The sequence below is a fragment of the Pteropus vampyrus genome, unplaced genomic scaffold, assembly GCF_000151845.1.
Source record: "Pteropus vampyrus isolate Shadow unplaced genomic scaffold, Pvam_2.0 Scaffold184, whole genome shotgun sequence".
Classification (NCBI taxonomy): Eukaryota; Metazoa; Chordata; class Mammalia; order Chiroptera; family Pteropodidae; genus Pteropus; species Pteropus vampyrus.
The window spans coordinates 1,989,580-2,011,358 of record NW_011888965.1 but is presented as its reverse complement, the minus strand read 5'-3'; the positions used below and the strand labels follow the sequence as shown (position 1 = coordinate 2,011,358).

Below are 21,779 nucleotides of genomic sequence, written 5' to 3'. Positions count from 1 at the left end.
CCTTCCATGCTTTTTTTTCTATGTGATTCTTTTTCTGACATATCCAATAAGGCATGAACATTTCCCTCCTCTGAACTCATATAATATGTTATTAACACCTCTTGCATAATACCTATCATCATCTGCCTTATTCTGTAGTCTTTCTGTACTTTTTATCTTTCCTACAAGACACAAGGGTCTTATAACTAAGGAACTCTTATCTTATTACTGCATCTTCCATCTTGTCAAGCACAGTACCTTTCACAGAACAGATGTACAATAAATTTATGAATGTTTAGGGGCTCGTCTCCTAATCTCGGAGTTTGACATCAGCAAAGCTCTAATCTGGACTGATATTCAGCCAGTATAAATCTGTACGACCATAGTGGCTACTTATTGCCTGTGTACATTCTGACTAGTTGGAGCTTGTGCTATATCATTAATTAATATTTTCAATATCACTCCTGATATGATATTCTCCCTTAAAATGTCTTTTGGTGCCTCTAACAGAAACAGCACACTCAGCTGAATGGGCTGGAGGCAATATTTAGAAGCTCCTTCTGAGGTACCTAATGTAGATTACTCTTGGGGAGGAGACATAGGCTCAGCATGGAAGAACTAATTATACCATTTAACATTTTAATTTTCTAATAAAAAATATAGACTATAACCTCATTTTGTTTAAATATGGAATTGAAAACACTACAATGAGAATTGTAGAGCTCTGTATTTTATATATCATTATTTCCATCTATAAGAGATGATAATGGAGATGGCAAGCAGAGCAGTACCTCTTTGCTGTTTGTGGTTGACTCTAATTTCAGATTTTTGGCTATTTCCTCTTATTTTACTTAACCTGGAGAAAAGAGCCCTTTTTAAAATATATATATATATATATTTATTATTATTATTTTATATTTATTTATTTATTTATTTATTTATATATAAAATTTGGTTTTACTGCTTTTATCTCATCATACTGGAGTGGAGATTATTGGAAAGCAGCAATGGAGCCAGTATTGAACGGGGAAAGTGTAACAAGATAAAGTCTATGGGATATTGAAAAGGAACCAAATAAGGTGCCTAAGAAAGTCAATGTAAAAGGGGGCCAGCAGGAAAAGATGATCTAGCTAGGAAAGGCAGAAATCAAGAGGAAATCTGGAAAAGCCCCTGTTTCTGTTGCTTGTAGAAAGAGGCAAACAGATGGGAGAGTTTTTGGCAGACTTGTCCACTCTGTGCCTGCTCCCCTGTCCCTCACTTCCAGTTCTTGTACTGATGTCCAAAAAGCTTTACTCATAATTGCCACTGCCTGTCTTCTAGTTTCCTTTTACCACTGGACATTGCATTGGCTGCTGCCACCTGGAATGACTGCCAGGATTAAACAGGCTGATATTTTGACCCTATGTGTTCATGGAGGCACTCCAGCTACAAACCAAAGGAGATCCCAATTTAGATTACTTGGACTAAGTACTATAAAACTATGCAGCTTCTGAATATATTCTTGGTGTTTCACAGTTGACAACACTATAGTCCCCTGAGTACCAAACTCACAGAAGCCCCATGGAATGATCATTCTCTCCCAACAGTCTTTCTGGAGTCAGTTTGATGTGCGAGACTAATCAGACAGGGGCCTTAGCAAATGTATTTTTAAAATAAACAGACTAGAAAGATGATGACAGTTCTTTTAAGGCACAGAATAACATGCTTTTAGGTATTAGCTGCTTAACGGAGAACTAAATCGATAAAAAAATTCTTTCAGTTTGCTTTTCACTGACTATTTATGATCCAATAGTTCAAGACAGAGCAGTGAAGGTTTCTGTTTTCATTAAGAGGTGAAAGGAGCCTCCGACAGCATGGTATAACATTCTCATTTCACAGATAAAGACTGAGGACAGATGGATTGGCTGCCTCACAGTTACAGATTAGCAGTGCTCCTAACATTCTGCCATGCAGCATCACCCTAAGAAATTAATATGAATATATAAATATAAATTTTAATTTTCTTTCCTTCAGTCTTCCACGCTTTTTGTAGGCCATCTTCAATGTCTTCATACATACAAAGCAGTCATGTCCTCTAACCAAAACACTTCTCTCCTCTCAACCATATCTGACCTCCAGGCTAAACTACCCACCAGGATTCCCCTAAATGTATTTCATCATTGCCAAGAGCTTCCTGGATAACTCTGCACTGGGCTCCATTTCTTTAACTGGTTTGTTCAAGTACAATGATTTTGAGAGTCTAAATCTCCATTCTAATGATGTATGATAGCTTCAAGTCCAAATACAGAATATGTTTTGAATTGTAGGCTATTCTAGGCAAATCTTATTAATCTAAATTCAGTAGAGTTTACATATTTACTATTAATTATCCTTTTTCTGTTTACTTCTCCATACAGCTTTACAGTCTATGAAGAGGACCTTTTAAATCAACACACCTAATTTCTCCCTCTTCTTTAAGAAAGATGGGAACTAAAAAATATATATAAAAAAAAAACTTATTTAGAGGAGATGGATAGCTCAGTCTATTTGGATTATCCTGAGAGGAGCTTTTATTTACTTCAGCCATAGGGTATAAACAGAGAAGCCAGACAACTTCCTAGATACACTTGAGTGAGGGAGGTTGTTCTGCTTCTTTCATGTTTTTTCTTCCCTGGAGATCAATTTTCATAGTGTGACTTTGTGACTAATCAAAAACACACACAAACATGTGTTCCAATGCTTTGGAACTTTTGGAGGTCTTGGATTATCTGTGCCTCTCCTCTCTTTATTAACATGGAGAATAGACTGTACTGTCAAGCCAAAATGGCCTCTAGAAAACAAAACAAAACAAAACAAAACATTATCTTATCGTTTCCTTACCTGTAAATAGCTAATATGACATCCTCAAGGCCAATTACTTTTAATGATTTAATTACATTTATGGTTTTTAAACCACACCTTCCACTTAAACCACATGCTCATAAAATAACAATTAAAAATATTTAATATCAAGCATGGCGGGAGTCCTTGTTTCTGATTTTTTTTTTTTTTTGCAAAGTCTACAGTTATTTGAAGATATTTTTAGCAGGTTCAAACTTGCAATCATGTAGATGTAAAAGGCTGTTGAGACTTCACACATGAACTGAGATCAACTGTTAAAAACAAACCTTCGTGGGAAAGGGAAAGGGTTTTTTTATTTGTTTTGTTTTTTGGTCTTTGGTTCTGAACATTCACATTTTACAATACCATGTGAGCTGGAAGGGGTCTTACCTGGATTCCTTGGAATCCGCTTTCTGCGGTCTCGAAATGCTGCACCTGACTGTAGGGCTTCTAGAAGATTATCCATCACGCCAGTCTCATCACCCTCTGGAGGAAAGGAGAAATTGGAATTAATCTTGGAGCAATTAAAGTTAAACTACAGGAAAATAAAGGGAAAAACTCCTGTCAGATTTACATAATACCCCTAAATTAAAGACATATATCTGTTTTAACATAATGGATCCTGTCAGTTTCTGGCACCACAGACTACTCCGCTTATTATGCACCATTAAGCAAAATTCATGCCAATCCCACTGTTCTTTCAACTTATAGACCTTGTCTTTTGTATTATTGATGACACGCTCAGTATGCAAATAAACAGTAGCTGATCGGCCACTGCTGCCTTCCTGTTAAGATTCTTATAAGATATTCCTAAGCAAGAAACCATTGACCCAGCTTAATGCAATCAATGCACAGGGTGTGATTTGATGAAGCGGAGTTACACAAGGTTAAATACTGATTGTATTAATACCTTCAGCATTCAACCATCATCTGCGATTATCTCAAAAGACACTTTGCAAAACACATTTGTATTCAATTCCTACCTAATCCATATCCTTTCCCCATTTCAAAATGCTGACATTGTAAAAGGAAAAGGTGACCACATCATCTGGAAGGCCACATTTTACATTTGAGAAACATTAGCCAGTCTCATCATCACTTTTAGAATGTTGCTGTATTTCTAAGCTTTTCCTAGGGGAAAGAACTGTTAAGAATCCATGAGCAAAGTACTCAAAAGATGTTCCTGGAAATTCCTAATGTAAATGTATGTAGAACATTTCACCTTTGACAACTCTGGCCATCAAAAACACTTTTAAGATATGTTAGAGCATCTGTCTGAAGGTGTCAATTGCCAGGAACTCTACTACACAGTTGATAAGGCACAGTGAGCTGAAGTCCCTTTTCCAGAAGGCCGAACTGATGAAACAGACTCTAATTAGGTGGTTAATTTGCGTGGTAACTAAATATGTGGGTCTGGGGTAGAGAACATTTGTAGGCAAGAGGGTTAAGAGAACAAAAAGAGAGGAGTAAGGAAGAAAAAAAAAAGTTCCCGAGGCTATTTTGAAAGTTAAATTTAAATCTTATTTTGTTTAAAGAATTGACAATGGGGTATCAGATTACAAAAATAAAATATTCTCTTATGGGGCAAGAGCAAGCTAAAATCTTTTTTGATTATGCCTTGAGATTTCTTCAATATTACAATGATTTATTCTAAAATGAATTCTCTAGGACAGGATACTGAATGAAAAAAAAATAAAAGGAAACACAAGCGTTCTCAGATATAATATTTGATGAAAGCTTGAAAAATAAAAGGAAAGTAGAATCCTAGTAACTAATGAGGGAAAGAGGATTGTGTACTTTTAGGAATATTAAGGCTGCAGACACAGCTGAACCATCACCCACTCTTTATAATAGAAAGAAGAAGAACTGAAAGTAGTTTAGTCTAGCTGGAATGTATCTGGGAAAATTAAATTTTATGTAGTAGGCATTCAACATTTGTCATATCTTTTAATCCTCCCAGCAACACATTGAAATAGGTATTATCTCTGTTTTTTAGCTGGGGATACTGAAACTTAGAGAGTTTATGCATCTTGCTCCAGATCACACAGCTGGCATGTGGAGGGGCTCAGGCATGAACCCAGATCAATCTGACACCAAGACCAGCCCTCTTTGCATGACAGCTAGCAGAAGATGAAATGGACTAGGGATATGGTGGCCAAATGATGAAAGATCGTAATTTTATGATATGAATTTGAACATTTATCTTGTAAACCAGGACTGTCCACTAGATATACAATGCATGCCACAAATGTGAGCCACATAAATAATTTTAAATTTTCTAGTAGCCATATTAAAAAAAAATAAAAACACATGAAACTAATTTGAATATATTAAGCAAATATTTAACTTAATATATACAAAATTATATATTTTACATTTATTTCATCAGACCAAGTCTTAGAAATCTAATATATTTTTAATTCAGCGCATTTCACATCAGATTAGCTACATTTCAAGTGCTCAATAGCTATATGTGGCTCCCATCTACCATATTGGGCAGCACAGCTATAAGCAATAGCAAATGACTTGATCAGATTTATACTTCAGAAAGACTTGTCAAACAGCACTGTGGTGGATGACTCAAGTTGCTATGGCAGAAAGCGAGGAAATGTTTAGGAGTATAGTGTAATTATCTAAATAAGAGATAAAGGACTGAACTAAGGGGAGAACAGAGTGAATGGAGACGATGGATATTTTGAAGGAATTAATACAGTCAATAGAATCTCACTGGGAGGGTGAGAAGGAGTCTAGATGACCAGGGATAAACAGGTTTGAGGAAATGTGATCTTTTTTTTTTTTTTTTGAGATTTTTTTAAAAGTTATATCTAAGTACAGATACCAGTGAGAAGTTGAAAATATGAGTCTGGAACCCAGGAGTGAAGTCCAGGCTGGAGCTAGAAAATTAGAGTGCTGTTGGAGGATAGATGAGATTACTCTGAGATAGTATATGAGAAGAAAGGTTACAGCATGCAATTCCTGAGGACTCCAGTTTTTAATAGGAAGTCAGGAGAAGCATAACTGCAAAGAAGACATGGAAGGAATTTTTAAAGATTTAGAAATACAACCAAAAGAGAGCCATAGTACAACTGAATCTCATGTATCCTTATAAAAATAGTCATTGTAAAGACTATGTAGAAAGATGAATATATGTATATGAGTAAAAACAACAGACTACAAAAATTTGTATTTATGATTTTACATAAATGATACACAAAATTAAAATATTTATAACATAATATTATGGATACCATTTCATTAAAATTCTTTCATGCTATTATATCGCATATAGGTTAAAAAGGTAAAAAAAAAACAAATATGACATAGAGAGAAATTAAAAATAAATCCCTTTGCTTAATTTAGTGGTTGCTATCTGACAACACTGATCAAAACATTATGCTAGATCACTGGTTCTGAATCTTTTTTTTTCATTATCATTCTTCTGCCCCAAGGAGCAATTTTAGACATCTTTTTCCTAATTCCCCACTGTTAAAATTTAATACCACAGATATACTACATTATCTGTTATATACTGTGAACCATTATAATATCAACGATTTTTCTCCACTCACCTCCCCAAGAACCAATATTCATCCCTTTGTGGGTGATACTGCCCCTGCTGAGAAGGCATATGCTAAATGTTTTTTTTTTTTTTTAAAGCCAGGTCTTTATAAACATCACTGATGTATTAAAGGAAAGAAATGTAGGTTTCAGTCCACCATTACTTTTTCATTTGCTTCATTATAACTTTCAAGGGAGCTGAGAGATTTTGATGAAATGTTTAAACTCTAAAGAATGAAGGTTTTATAAATATGTCATAGAAGTGGTTTATATTTCGATTAGTCTTCCTAAAACAAAATAGAAACCAACATGATCATTTGAAAGCATTTATCCTTCATTTCAAATAAATTTCAGTGAATTTTGGTATGTGCTTGAATTTTGTGAGGTCGACAGTTCACCTACAATTTCCAAGTTTATAGAACCATTCATTCTTACTTAGCTGTAATTAGTAGTGAATAGCTGATTTTTTGTTTTGTTTTGTTTTTTGGGTTTTTTTTTTTTTTTTTTTTTTTTGGGGGGGTCTATGTAGTCAAATTCAGGGAAAAATTTTTTTTTTTTTTTTTTTTTTCATTGAAAAGGAAAATAGCTTTATTGAGTTACATAGGAAAATGTGCTTTCTTACAATTTATAATAACTATTTTACTGAATTAAAGAATTATTAAGGAGAAAATTGTTAATGCTTTTTAGCCACTAAAATGTTAATATATGGGCATGTCTGAGAAGTAATAATTCAGAGGTAACTTTCTAATCTTTCATCCTGAAATCAGATCACAGACAGTATTAAGGAGCTAGGCGGGCCGCATGCAGTCCTGTGGGCTCTGTGTGAGCTACTTATCATTGAGTAAAATGAAAGGCATGAGTTGTACCTTCTATTTCATGTTTCCAACAATGTTGGTCATTCAGTAGATGCTGAATGCCTGCTGATCTCAATTTTCAGCACCAACATTTACCTGTGTTGGGTTGACTTAATGTTTCCAGAAGAGTTTGGAGATACCACAGATGAAAGTTAGCAATAGGTGAATTAATTATCTCTTACATCTCTGTGCAAGACTATTCCCAGATGGCTAGCACAAACTTATTTAAAGGCTATTCTCTATGGGTTTCTCACATTTTTTTCACATTTTGTGAGCACAGGCATTGATGGTCTTTGTTCTGGACTATCTTTTCAAGGATGTTTGTATAGTGTATAGCCTTGAAAGACATAGTGTCACCCTCCAGAGCAGAGGGCAGTTTTGTTTGTTTTCAAGACAGATTATATTTCCCTTTAGGGCACATGTCAGGCAAGTTTGCTTTTAGTCCATTTTAAAAGATTTTGGGTCACTAAGCCTGGTTTCCTCAGCAGTGACACAAACCCACTCTGTGCATAGCATCCTCTTGGGCCCATCTTGGTGTCACCCTATGGGATTTGTAAGGCAAGGGAAAGCAATGAGAACATGAAGCTCATACTGCTTGTTGTACCATGAATAACAGAGTTCTTTGACTCTGACCCTGGAGTCTTGTGGTTTCTGCCAACACACCTAAAACTGTGGTAAGCTGACTTGTTAATGTGCAAGTAGAGTAGACTCTCTGACCCTTTACCTTTTTTGAAAATACTCTGAGATCTCCTTCCTTTTTTATCAAACATTATTAATTAGAATACTCCTCATTACTCTAGGAACCTAAACACCCAGTGCTTTGTACTTTCCCTCTAAGACCTGACTCCAGTTCGTTACTCCTCAAAAATGACTAAAGCCAATACTATAAAAATAATTTCCTTAGATCCTGACAACCTAGGCATAATGGCTGTAATTTACTATTATAGCCTCCTTGAATTCTCAATTGGATAATTAAGGCTTTCTGGAAAAGTTGAGCTGCTCACAGTTGAAGAAGTTGACATCTACCAATTAGTCTAAAGTGACCCAAAAGAAGAAAAGGCTTCTTATTGAGGGTAGGACCCTACTAAATGAAATAGTACTTATGCAGATTAAATACTTTTCAAAAATAAAACTATGCTCTCTGTGGGCTCAAAGAGTTGAAGAAGACTCACGGAAGAATTAAGGCTTAAGTTAAGCCTCTGAAAACATTACATTAAAAGGTTGAATAATGATTGATTTAAAGACACTAAAATCTAGATTTATGAACTCCTAGCACATATGCACTTGCTCACTCGCTTGCTATCGTACATGTGTGCATGTGTATATGTGTGTGTAAGTTTATAAATATTGTAAAGCACAGGTCTTATACATTGTAATGTAGGTTTGGCGAGTTTTGACAAGCTGCTGCACCCATATGACAACCACCACAATCAAGACATTGAACAATTCTATCACCCCCAATAAGTTTCCTCTTGTTCCCATTATTCAGAGGCAATCTCTGCTCTGATTTCTACCATCACATATTAGTTTTGCCTGTTCATATCATATAATTTTAAGGGGGTAAAAAGTGTTGAAGTCATTTTGAATCAGAATAGCTACCTGAAATTAAGTATGCATGGTGTGCATGATAAACCATGAGGATAGCAACAGAGTTGAAAGGTACAGGAGTAATCGTTGGATAGGTAAGATCAGAGCAAAATTCTAAAGAGACTTGGATATCAAAGTAAGGAGTCCGAATATGCTTCAAGGGAGTCTAAAAAGTCATATGTCAATCTTCAATAAGATAGTGATATGATAAAGGTGACATTTAAGATCAGCCTCACGGTAGGTAGTATGCAAAGTGGATCAGAGTGGGAGAGAAAACAATTATACATAGAACACAATTTAATTTGCAGTGACAGATATTCTGTCTATAACTCTGGGCAAAGTAGGATGGTTAATTTTGGCATTAATGGTGAAAGACTAAACGGAAAAAGTAAAACAGGTTTTGTGAGCAAGGTCATGAGTAGTAGTAAATGGAAGTTGGCAATATAAAAAGGCTATGACAACTGGAGTGCAAGAAAAATTAGTGTTAGATTCAGTCTTTTTTATACTATATATTACAGTCCAGATTAAGACCATGCTGCAAGATGTATGGATTTGTAGATGACACAAAACTAGAAGACTGCCCACTTATCAAGGAAGAGGGAAACAAAATCCCTTCTTTGGGAATCTAAAAAATAAATAAATGAAGGCACAGTGCTAAAAAATAGCTCTTATAATTCAACATGGAACAGTAAAAGGTAATAGACTAAGCAAAAGGCAACCATAATATGGTGAAAATAACACATTGTGCTGCAGGACCTTAATCTGTATTGGTAAGAGTAATAGTAAACTGAAATGAGTCAGCAATAAAAGAAGTCAAACCATTTGGCAAAGCACTATACCAACAGACATGAGAAGAACCTGAGCAACTTGTATTGAAGTTCACAAGCATCTAGAAAGCCTCTACCTGATGGGAGGTGTCTGTTAGTTTGCAGTTAATTGGAACTGAGTGAAAAATGGAGATATTGGTGACTTGAAAAAAACAACAGATGGTAACTAGGATAATAGTCGATGAAGTTATTTATGGCCATGGAAAGCGTTTAAGAAAATCAAGATACTATATCAAAGAGATTAAAACAGGGCATAAACAGAATGTAAAATGTTCTAAGGGAAATAGTGAAGGCAGATGCTCCTGTTCAAAAGAAGAAAATTTCCAAGAGGGGAAAGAAGACACAGGAGCTTAGAAGAAATTACCAGAAACCACAGGATGAACTAGGGGCAGGTAGTAATTACATTATGCAGCAGTTGAAAATTTGTAAAACAAAACAGAAAAACATCATGCTTCCAGGTTGAGGCCTTACACAGCGGTACACACCAAAAAGCAAAATTAATCTCAGAGCAAATTAAAGTTAAAACTATAAAGGGAAATATTGGTTGGAGAGTTCATTCATTCTGTTATCTCCTTGCCACAACAGGTAATAGTTTCCTATAGTGAGGTAAATCTTCAGATCCCTGATAAACTTTATAGTGAATACTACTCTTCCTTAATAATTTTAAGGTTAATGTTTTAGGTACACTTTGTCATGGAATAGGTACTGTATTCGGGTCACAAGATAAATAGATATCCCACTCCAAAGAAATGAGTGGTGAAGAATGAGGTGATTTCTCCACAAATATCCACATGGGAGGTGCTACCTAAAAGTTGGTCAGGGGAACTGAATTGGTGAATTAACTTTCCCTGATGTATTTGCACTTTAAAAGGAGATCGTTAACACAAATGAACAAATTTTCTAATGGTAGAGTTCCAGTGAAGAAACTTTTTTGGCCAGAGGCACCTTTTTGGCAGTTTGCCTACAGTAAGACAGCTTGATAGCAAATGGTAGTTAAAAAATGTTTATGCATATTCATTTTTTTCCTGTTTACCTATAGACTAAAAGATTGGGAAAAGAAAAGTATACCTTCTATAAATAAACAAATATTCAAAAACCTGACTGTTAACACTTACCAGAAAACCAATGTTGATGCCTCTGGTAAAATATCTCACATTCAATATTTTAAATAATTAATATTTCAAAGAGACCTTTGAAATACTCTGTGTGTCTTATCAGAATCAATCATTTACTAAGGTCATGAAATACTTGTGAAGAAAAAACTAAGCAAAAACAAACTCGGAAAAAAATAAATTTAACTCAATTCAAAACTATCCACCAAAGTAAATCTAAGTTACTATCTGAGAAGATAGAACAAAAATGTTTTTGCAGGTAGAAATATTAATAATAACTACCATTTATTGAAAGCTTATTATACATGCCACACTCTGTTCTAAGGAATATACATTAAATCCTCACACCAACCTATTTTCCAGGTAAAGAAACTGAAGCATATTTAGCTGAAGTGACTCACTCAAGGTCACATAGTTGGAAGGTGACAGAACCAGCATTAGAACCCAGGGAGTATGTCTCTAGAGCAGGGGCTGGCAAACTACAGCCATAGTAGTCAAGTCCAGCCTACCACCCACTAAGAATAGTTTTCACATTTTAAATAGTTTCTAAAAAACCAAGAGAAGAATATTTTGTGTTACCTAAAAATTCCATAAAGTTCAAATTTCAGTCCATAAGTTTTATTGGAACATAGCCATGCTCAATTCATTATATATTGTATATGGCTGCTTTCACATTGCCACAGCAGAGTTGAGTGCCAGAGACCTTTTAACTTGTGAGGCCTAAAATTCTTATTTTAGGCCCCTTACAGAAAAAGTTTGCTGACCCCTGCCTTAGAGTACATACTGTCAACACTGACATCATGCTAGGTACAGACACATGTGGAGCTCACAATCTGCCTCTGAGGTGCTAAAGGACCTTGGCAAGCACTGAATCAGTAAAACAAGGACTCACAAGGTGGAAGGTAGGAAAGAACATGAACAGTCAGTGTAAGCCTACTTGATATTAAGATGCTTCCATTTAGAGGGCCAAACTCAAGGATGAAACAGGATAAGGAAGCAACAATTATACATACACTTCTATCTGGATTTACATCTAGGAATCCCTGAAGTCTGGTTCCAAAAGAACAGTTCCAAAAAGAGAAGAGAAGTTATCAAAGCCTGGTGGGAGACTTGCTCTCCAAGTTTTCATTTCTTGTCTGAGAACCAGCCTCTGACTGACACAAAGTAAATTTAGCTCCTTTACAGAAGACCTAGCTCTTTACCTACAAAATTTGACTGAACTGACACATCAGAATATTATAGCCTAACTATCTTCATAAGAAATAGAAACATATGCAAAGGAGAGGGAAAGGGATAGCTCAGCTTCCAGAGCACCATCATGAGGTCAAGTGTATACTCATATCTTCTTCAGTGCCCAGCACAGGCCCAAGGTAAGTGTGGGATGGAAGTGGCTTTTCAAGAATGGCCTTCATGAGAGTGCAAGTCAGGCAGTTTTAACAAATGCCACACACCATAGCAATAATGGCAGCCCACCACCAAGTATAAAAATGCTGTAAATGGTAAAATTGGAACTCTTAATTTCTGATGCTTGGAGTACAGGAAACGAGTGGACATTTCATCAATTACTAGTCCAGCTTTTGAATCAATCGCAGTGCTCTTCCTTTGTTTGCCAGATTCTATAGCGGGTCAACTCTCCAGTCAAGTTTCTGCACAACTGCAGTAAGGCCATAACAATCTAACTCTACTTTTTGCACAGGAACTTAACTGTTGCTTATCGATTTTTAAAGTACAAGGAGTGTCGTGTGTTCTGTGTGTGTGAGAGAGACTACCTTATTTTTTGAAAGCCCAGAAAAGGCACATTGGTGCAAACTTATGTGTCCTTATTACAGCTACACCTTTCACAATAAAGGAACATATCTTTATTATTTATTATTTTTTAACATAATAACATTATACACTTTTGCCTTTTTTAGAAAGCAAAAGCAGTTTGAAAACAGACATGTATACCTAGCTAGTTTATCGAGCAGTCTTGTCACTAAATATATAAACAAAAAATTGTTTGTTTGTTTTTTTTTTTATTTTCTTCACCATTGCTCCCAGACACATGATATCCCTCAATTACATCTTGGGAAGAGTCAATAATTTTCTGATTGTAGTTTAAATATCAATCTTCTCTTTGCTTCACGGTGTGTCCTTCCCCCATTATAGGTTAGTCTTTTGAATCCAGGTTCCTGAAGGGGAGAATGAGTGGCATAATCTGATTCCTCACTCACTCCCCCGCCCCATCGTCTCTCATGGAGTTGTTAGATCCCCCAGTAGGTTGGGATATGGAAGAAGGGAAAGGAAAAGAGGGAATGTCTGTCAACTGGCTACTATTATAACTCTCTTGATAAACATGTTAGATGGCTTGAAAGAAACAAATGTTGGGGGTTTAGTGTAAGGATGTAGGCAGAAGTAAAGAGAAATAGAAAATAGGCTTCAGCAGCTGCGTGATCAGGCCTCACGAAGAACTGAAACACTATTCAAGATACAGCCATGACTAACCCTCCAGTTACAATGACAACCCCAGTCAAACATTTGTGTTATTACTTTAGTACTTTGATGTCCATTCTCACGTATTCATGCCCTCTACCCAAGTACACCTACTCTTAGAATCTGTTTTTATTTTCTCTTCTGCCATTTGGGAACTAATTATCCCTCTTTGTATCTTTGAACCCAAGCTTCCCAAGAGAAAGAGGCAAACTGATTCACATAGTATAGAACAGACTTTTGGGAGGAGTGTTCATAACAAGCTATCTCTTACAAAATAGACCAGCCTATAGATGGCTGTCCTTGGTTCAAGAATCTGGCCCGATTTGAAAGTAGGGGAGAATAATATGGTACACAGCATGGCCAGCAATACTTAAGAGGCTGCCTGTTGCCACTTGCCTCAGAAAAGGAACTGGAGGTAAGTATGCATTATCATAACTCAATAGTGTAATTTATATTGATGTTTCAAAGTGAGAGAGGGAAGTATTTACCTTTAAGTCTTGATCTAAGTCCCTCAATAATTCCTTAAGAGTTCAATAATCTGCTCCAGGAGAGATTCGGTCTGACTCTGAGCATAGCCGGATTCTTTCTACATCACGAGAATAGATTTGTCTTCCTAGCAATCTCACTACTATCTTCTGATGAAATTGAAACAAGTTGCTAAAAGATTATTTAGAAAGCAGACCAGTGTCAATGAACAGTCTGAAAAGGCTGTTCTATATTGACCTTTCTTTCTTGGACTTTGCGAAGTAATCTAAGTTTCAAGGTTTCTGGTTCCCTTCTATGATGGAGATAACTTAATGTGCATCCCTGCTACTAACTCTCATTCCCATTTCAAGCCCGAATCATCAGCTACCATCAAATCATGTTATTTACAAAATTTCACATCATTTTAGACTCAATGTGTCTAAGGCTGATTTAATCATCAATTCCTCAGCCAAACCACACCCCTAATGACTTATCAACCCAATTTTCTCATTTCTGATTATCCTCCAGGCTTGGAAACTTTGAATGGTCTCTGGTCTCCCTTTTTTTTTTTTTTTTTTTTGGTCTCTGGTCTCCCTTTTTTTTTTTTGTCTCCAAATTCGAACAGTGACTAAGCCATATCACTTCTTCACAAGTAATCTCTCACAGAACCAGATAATGCAAGTCTATCACTCATCCCTTAACCTGAATTATGGCTACATGAATCAACTTGTTGAATTCTGTTTCTAGTCTCTCACATTACTAAACTATAACTTTAATCACATTATCCCCTTTTCCAAGATTCAATGCTCATCAGATCTAATCCAAACTCTAAAAGTCTCATCAATTATTTCCAGATTTTTCTTTGGCTCCTCCAACCACACCAGCCAGGCTACTTCTCTTTATCATATTGTGCATATCTTGAGTGCTCATACATGTGTGTCTTCCCTAATGTGCCTAATTTAAGAAATAAAAGAATAATGTAAATTTTAAAATTAAAAAAAAAAAAACAAGCACAAAACAAGTCAAATACTTTATACTTTCAAGTTTAAGTGGATATAGCTTTTGGAAAGATTATTACATGAATGTACTTTAGCTCACCAGATCTATTTAAGGGATCAAATTCCTAGAGTGAGTGCTTTGGAAACATAAATGACCTAAATTCAAGTAATTTAGATAATTTATACAGATACACATTAACAATATTGGCTCTATTAAATAATTGAATTTTAGATAGACCTTAATTATATATTTTATTAAATAAAAGAAAGTTGGTCTCCAATTGAAAAAAATAATTTTGAAACAAAGAAATAAATAACTCCCTTAGGCAGAAAGTCATAGTAAATTTAACATACTCCTATTAGCATTTAATTGAATCCGACATTTAAATTAAAAAAAAAGACATATTAAAAGTCATATGGCAATTGTATATTTGGCAGTATTGCCTTTTGGTGTTTCAAACAATAAAGGCAACAGTGATTAACCTCTTCATTACTTTATAATGATCATCTGGGAAAAAACAGCTCTTCCAAGTTCAAATTTTCTAAAATTGAAAACTACAGAGCTCCCAAGAACACAGGGCAATAAAGCATAGGGTTCTTTATTAGAGGAAGTCTATAATTAATGATTACTGAATAAATAATATGGATGCCACTGAATTACATGGGAGTCGGTCAGTTAGTAGAAAATGGTATAGAATTACAAACTTAGGCATCAATACCTCAGAGATATAATTACGTCAATTTCTGCACATTATGTAGTTATTTTAAAATAAAGTCATGAATGATAACTGTGTCTAAATAATCTGCTAAAAGCTGGTAAAACCAGAGAAAATATTGTCATTTAAAGATTGTCATTCCTAGTAGCTTAACTTCCTAAGTGCTTTTCAGTTGATGTGTCTACCTGACATCTGCATTGCTTTGCTTTTCCTTTTTAAATTAAAAATCTTCCATGGTTTGTATCATATATTATTTTATGAAGTAACTAAGTCACTATCTAGCTACTATTGTGCAACTACTGTTCTCAAATATTGTTGGTTTTATTGAAGTGAATACAGCAGAGACAGACTTGTAAATAGGCACTTAATTTCTTGCTTGGGATTAAACAGAAAAGATTTGCAATTTTAAATTTGTTTCAACCACATCTCTTCTTGGGACAGTAGGCTCCAGAAAGGGAAGCAGGGAGGACTAGACACAGTTAATCAGCACTGCTTCAATCATACCCTCAGCACATTCTTTATTTAGTTTTTAATTTACTCCTTCGAGTCCTCAACACATAACCAATGGGCAATTACTCAGTGGATAGCACTGTGCGAAACAAAGAACTATAAGGCATCCTCTTAAGGTTACATTGCTACAAATAGGTAATTGTGGATTTCTTTATGTAGTCTAATGTGAAAATTAAGAATTTTTTTTTTTTTTTGGCTAATAAAGAGCCTTGCTGGCCAAACCAAGTGAAAATGAAATATTCTGTAAAAATCCCTACTTGTTTAATATACAATATATCTGAAGAACAGAGAGAAAAATATTCTAGACTTTTGGCTCTTAGAACTATAATAGAACAGCCTACTTTCTATGTTATACTTTGGGCATGGCTCAAGTGTTTGCAGAAGCCAAGGATCTAACATTTAGAAAAGCAAGTCATTTTTGTACAGTCCATATACTGATAAATTACCTCAGATATATAGGTTAAGAGGAACTGCTGATTTTATTAAATAAAGGATATTAAATATTGCATTTATTTTGCTTGTCTAGTGAGCAGTAATAATTTTTAATATTTTTAATTATTTTTTTTCTTTTAGATTAGTAAAAAAAGGATTCAAAATCAAATATCTGTTACTCTTTGAAAATGGGGTTAAAAAGAAGTATCTGCCAAAAGGGTGGAGAGTGAGGAGGTTACTAAATGCTTCTTGGCAAAGAATTAGGACCATGCAATATTTCACTCTTTTTATGATTTGCTCACCTAAACTCATCAGTGAAATCTCTGCATACTATTTGATTTCATTGGATTGTTTATTTCCTATTTACAGTCTATATCAGTAGGGGGAAATCACTGTCCACAAAGAAATGGTAAGGACAATTTTTCCTTCCACTTCTGTGGCAGCTGATGATTTTTAATATGAGGGAAATTCATCCTCATCTTTTAGAAGGAATACACTACCTATGATCTTACGACATATAGAATCCTGAGTCTTCAACAGGATTATGATTTTCTATTTCAGGAAAAGGAAGAAAAAAAATGCACCATGACTTCTTAAACTAATTACCTACCTTGGGAAGCTTTAAAAATATTATATTTGTTTTAGTAACTAAGCACTCGCATTAGCATTGTCTTCGACAATGAAGGAAAAGTATATTTATAGAATCTATCTATTGCTGAAAATTTTATGTCCAGTCTAGAGGAAGCTGTTTTAAGGCTCACACTGAACTGGGGAGTAAACTGAGGAAGAGGTCACTTCCATCTCAGAGTCAAACCTGGAGGAGTCAACATGAGCTAGATGGATTAATCATCCTCATTTAAGAGGTGATATGGACATGGGCGGCGAAGGAAAATTTTATCACCATCTAGCACTATCCAAGATGTGAGACAATGTCTCTAAATCTCATTAGAATGACCAAGGCATATTTATTTGGAACAAAAATGAAGACAATGATACATTAACCAACCAGACCACATTTTCTGTGAAGAAATACCTGCAAGTGGAAGAACTGAATCCACAGGAGACCAGTCTACTGATTAGGTGACTTCATTAAGGCCTGTTTCCCAGGGTAGCTCTGCATGACAGGGAGCAGGTTTTTCTATTTGGCATCTCTCTTTTAATGCCAAAAATCCACTAGAAAATACTCGTAAATGTCAAACTTAGCCAATAATTGATCAACTAAGACACAGTTTGAGTTTTATATGCAACAAAAAATGATTAAGTAATAGTAGGGTATTACCTTTCTATTTTAAGACTTCTATATTTTTTTATTAGATTGAATCACAGATTGAAGTTACCATTTTTACAGGCCCCAAAATGGCCAAATGGCAAAATTTCATATGGTTCAAACTAATATTCAGCCATATGAACTCTCTGAGAAAATATTTCAAAATAAAAGAGGGGTTCTTTATATAGATCAATATCTAATTATAAAGTCATACACCTGAAACTTATATACTCTTATAAACCAATGATACTTCAGTTAAGAAAAAAAAAAAAGAGAGGTAGACAAAAGTGGAAGACTGTACAATGCAGAAGGCTATGTCAATGAAAATATGCATTTTAAAATATTTTCTAAAATGCATAACTTGAAAAGCACAGTCCTTCTAACAGTTCCTACATTCCATAACTCCAACCTCCACGTTCTAACTCCACATGGGTCATCAATACAAGATCAAGACCAGCCAGTGCTCATCACACAGTTAGCACACACTTTCGGCTATTATCTTCATGATGGCGATGTTGCCAATTTTTCACTGAGGTCAATAATTTGTGCTTGTTTCCCTAAAGCTTGAGAATGGTTTTACAAGATCTTCCAGAACTCTGTCCCTTGCCTCCACTCCAGCACAGGAATGAAAGGCAGCTTATCTTGTCATTTTAATGAAACATCTTTGAGGTATGATTTCACTGGGGAGAGATTTAGAAATCAAAGCTTAAGTAGGACTTGTGAAAGTAAGTTATGCACTACTGAGCAAAACACAATATCTAGAACTCATTCTTATTTTTCTTCAGCAAGAATTAATGAATGTTAAGTCTTTATAGATTAGTTAATTACTTAGAGATAGAGAATACATGCCTGTTTTTCCAAAACTTTGATACAGCCAGTACCTCACTGAGAACTGAATAAATACATTCACTCATGATAGTATTTTTCAGAGAAAAACTCAGTAATATTTGCAAAAAAGTCAAATGTACTTTTTTCTATTGCAAGCACACGAAATAATGACAACTGCTTCAATATCACTTAGAATATCAATATATCTACCACGTTTGCACTGTCTTATTAATTGTAATTTTGTTTTTGTGTATTAGAATTTATCAGATAGGAAAACAAACCAACCAACTCAGTTCAACCAAACATCTAATTATATGTTTCATGCTCTTTGTCATTTTAGTGAGTTTCTTGACAGAGAACGCCAGTATGACTTTTATTAATGTCAGAGAATGCATTTTTTTCCTTTTTATAAAAGAAAAAAGAACCTTTCCCATTCAAAATTCATTTTTTTCTCCTAACATTTCCAATATGACACAAACATACAGTAAATAAAATTATTATAATAAATATTAGAGCCAGTGGACCAGTGAGGGAAACTGAGTGTGCTGTGAATGTATTGAATACTAAAGAACATCTGAAATATAAAAATCATTGAACTTTTAAGAAAAAGCGAATAATTCAATAGTTTTTTTTTAAGATAAATATATGCAATAATAATGATTAACCAAGATATGTCTTCATATTGGAAAGGACTGACAAATGGACAAACGTGGTGACAGTTTTCAAGAATTTTATATGGTGGAATATACTGGTTAGAAAAGTCTGATTTGTGTTTTCTTATCAAGAATATAATTAAGGTTAGGTTTAGAAATAAAACACTGTGAAGTAAAGAAATAAGACATCAAATAATCTCAATTAAAAAAAAGGAATAATGATTGGGACTTATGAAGAATACAATTATAGCTGGTGTTTCCTTGGATATTACTCACTATAAAAGGATTATTGGTGCTATCACACTTTCCTTCTCCTGGGACATTTAGAAACATGCTGTCTAAACATCTGTCTTACAGAGATACATGTAGGCATACCTTGAGGCAGGGAACTGGACCGGATAATCTAGAGAGCATCCTAATGTTTTATGAAAACCAAATCACAGAAAACAAATTTCAAAGGCTTGATATCACTCTAAGTGAACTCAACATCAACTGCAGTGAACTCAGCATCGACTACAAACAGCCCCAAAGATAATGTTGCAGAATGAAATACTATAAGCCCTATTACATTACTTACAGAGATGTGATGTAAACTATCTGTAGATATGATACCTCAGGCCACTGGGGATTAAAAAAGAGAAATAAGAATCTCTTCAGCAAAATATGTGAGAAATTTGAAGCGGTTTGCTCAGAGTATGTAAAGTGTTCATCAGAGGAAAATGTTCAAACTTACTTTAAAAGAGATGAAAACTATTTCTTAATATATCAGAAGAGGGCTGAAGAAGATTGTTCCTTGATAGAAGTTCTCAAGAGACAAGCTCCCTTTTTTTTTTTTTTATTTGCTACAGAGATCATGCTGGAATTGATGGGAAAAGATAGACATTTTGAAATAAATAAAAGAGGTCACTTGCAAGAAGAGATTTTTTTTTAGAAGTGGATTCTTGTTAAAAGATTCTCACTTTTATTCAAGTTAAAATGTTCATTTTGTTCCATGAACAAAGAGGTGTGAATTTTGCTTCTTTCATTAACTATATCACTTAGGCAAAACACAGGGACTGCCTGGCTGTGTGAACCATGCAGTCACACAGAGCTCTGTGCTCAGAAGAGCCCCATACTTGGTTTAGTACTCTGCTGCAGCCCTCTTGAAATTAATAATCTTTGAACAAGAGGCCCATATTTTCATTTTGTAATGAGCCCTGCAAATTATGTAGCCAATGTTGGTAAAAGTAAAACCCAACTGTAACATAATAAAGTGTCTTGATTGTCCATTTCTCAGAAGTTTCTTATTAATATTTGAAAAAGGTTACAAGGTCTTCAAAATGTGCTAGTTACTATTCTTAATAATTTCTTAATGCTATTTTCTTTTCTTTAACATTCATAAAATTATATCAGAGAAGAATTTTCCAGTGGTTAAGTCACTTCCTTTAGAGGCCGCACTCACTAACTTTTTCAATCTACTCAAGCATGATGTAGTAAGATAATTGTCTCAAAGCTCCAATTATCATTGAAAAGAAATGTTTGGCTATTGAAAATAAAATTGAAAGCAGAAAAAATTAAAATGGCTTTGGACTGCCTTTCCTTTAAATTCAGATCCATGGGAGTATGTGGGGCAAAGAAGTCAAACTAAAACAAACAGAAACTCAGACATATTTATTTGCTATCTGAAGAATACATGAGACCATCCAGCCAGAATGAACAAAAGGCCTTGAAGTATGTACAAATAAGGATAATTATAGAACAAGTATACTCATAATTAATAACTAATACAAGGTAAACTTCCTCTTCAAAAGATGTGTTCCTAAACAGTTACATAATTCATTATCAACTCCTCTCCACAATGAGGGAATTCTATTTGAACATACCAGGGCCACTGCTACTTAAGAAATTTGGTAATTCATTTTATAAACTAAATATACACACACACAAACACACACACTGAGCAAATGATCGTTCCTTAGTAAATCAGTTGCTTAAGCTCATTTTGGTATGTTGTAGTTTGAAAAACACAGCAAGGTCCATCCGTCAGAGCCATATCGGACAACACAAAGACTCTGCTGAGTTCCCCGTACAGTTCCAATGCCAAGGATATTCTCTCACCTTGTCACTGAAAACTACTTAGTCTTGACTGATCCTGCCACTAGCAGTAGGTTCAAAAATTATAGGAAGGCAAAGCTTGGAGGCTAAGCTACTCATTTGCACATGTACAGTAACCTGTCATGACCAAATTTAAATAACTAAAACCGAGCTTAAGCACGGTTTTAAGAAATGTGGAGTAGTACAGTAGAAAGAGTAGTGGGCTGAGGAAGGCACTACTCTGGCTCTACTATTTAGCACTAAACTAGCTCTATGTCCTTGAGCAATTGCTGTTAGTGTTTCAGTTGTTCCACCTGTAAAAGAAGATGAGTCTAGTTACTGGACTCTAGGGTTCTGAAACTTCACTGTGCATTGGAATCACCCAGAAAACTTGTTAAAAAAGACAGACTGCTGTCCCCTTATCCCCACCCAGTTTCTTGTTCAGTAGTTCTGGAGTGAGGCCAGAAAATTAGCATTGCTAATATGTCCCAGGTTATGCTGAAGCTGCTAGTCAAGGGACCACACTTTGAGAACCACTGTCCTAGGAGAATGCCAAGAATCTGAAGTGCAAGAACCCACTCATTGTAGT

The 21,779-nt window shown here is 35.0% G+C and overlaps 1 protein-coding gene across 1 annotated transcript in view; it reads right to left on the bottom strand.

Moving 5' to 3' along the window:
- Positions 1–21,779, bottom strand: part of DIAPH2 (diaphanous related formin 2) — a 791,459-nt gene that overhangs the window by 145,026 nt on the left and 624,654 nt on the right. The window contains exon 24 of the mRNA XM_011371113.2: positions 3,229–3,324. Coding sequence (XP_011369415.1) covers positions 3,229–3,324 — 96 coding nt within the window. The remainder of the gene's footprint in view (positions 1–3,228; positions 3,325–21,779) is intronic.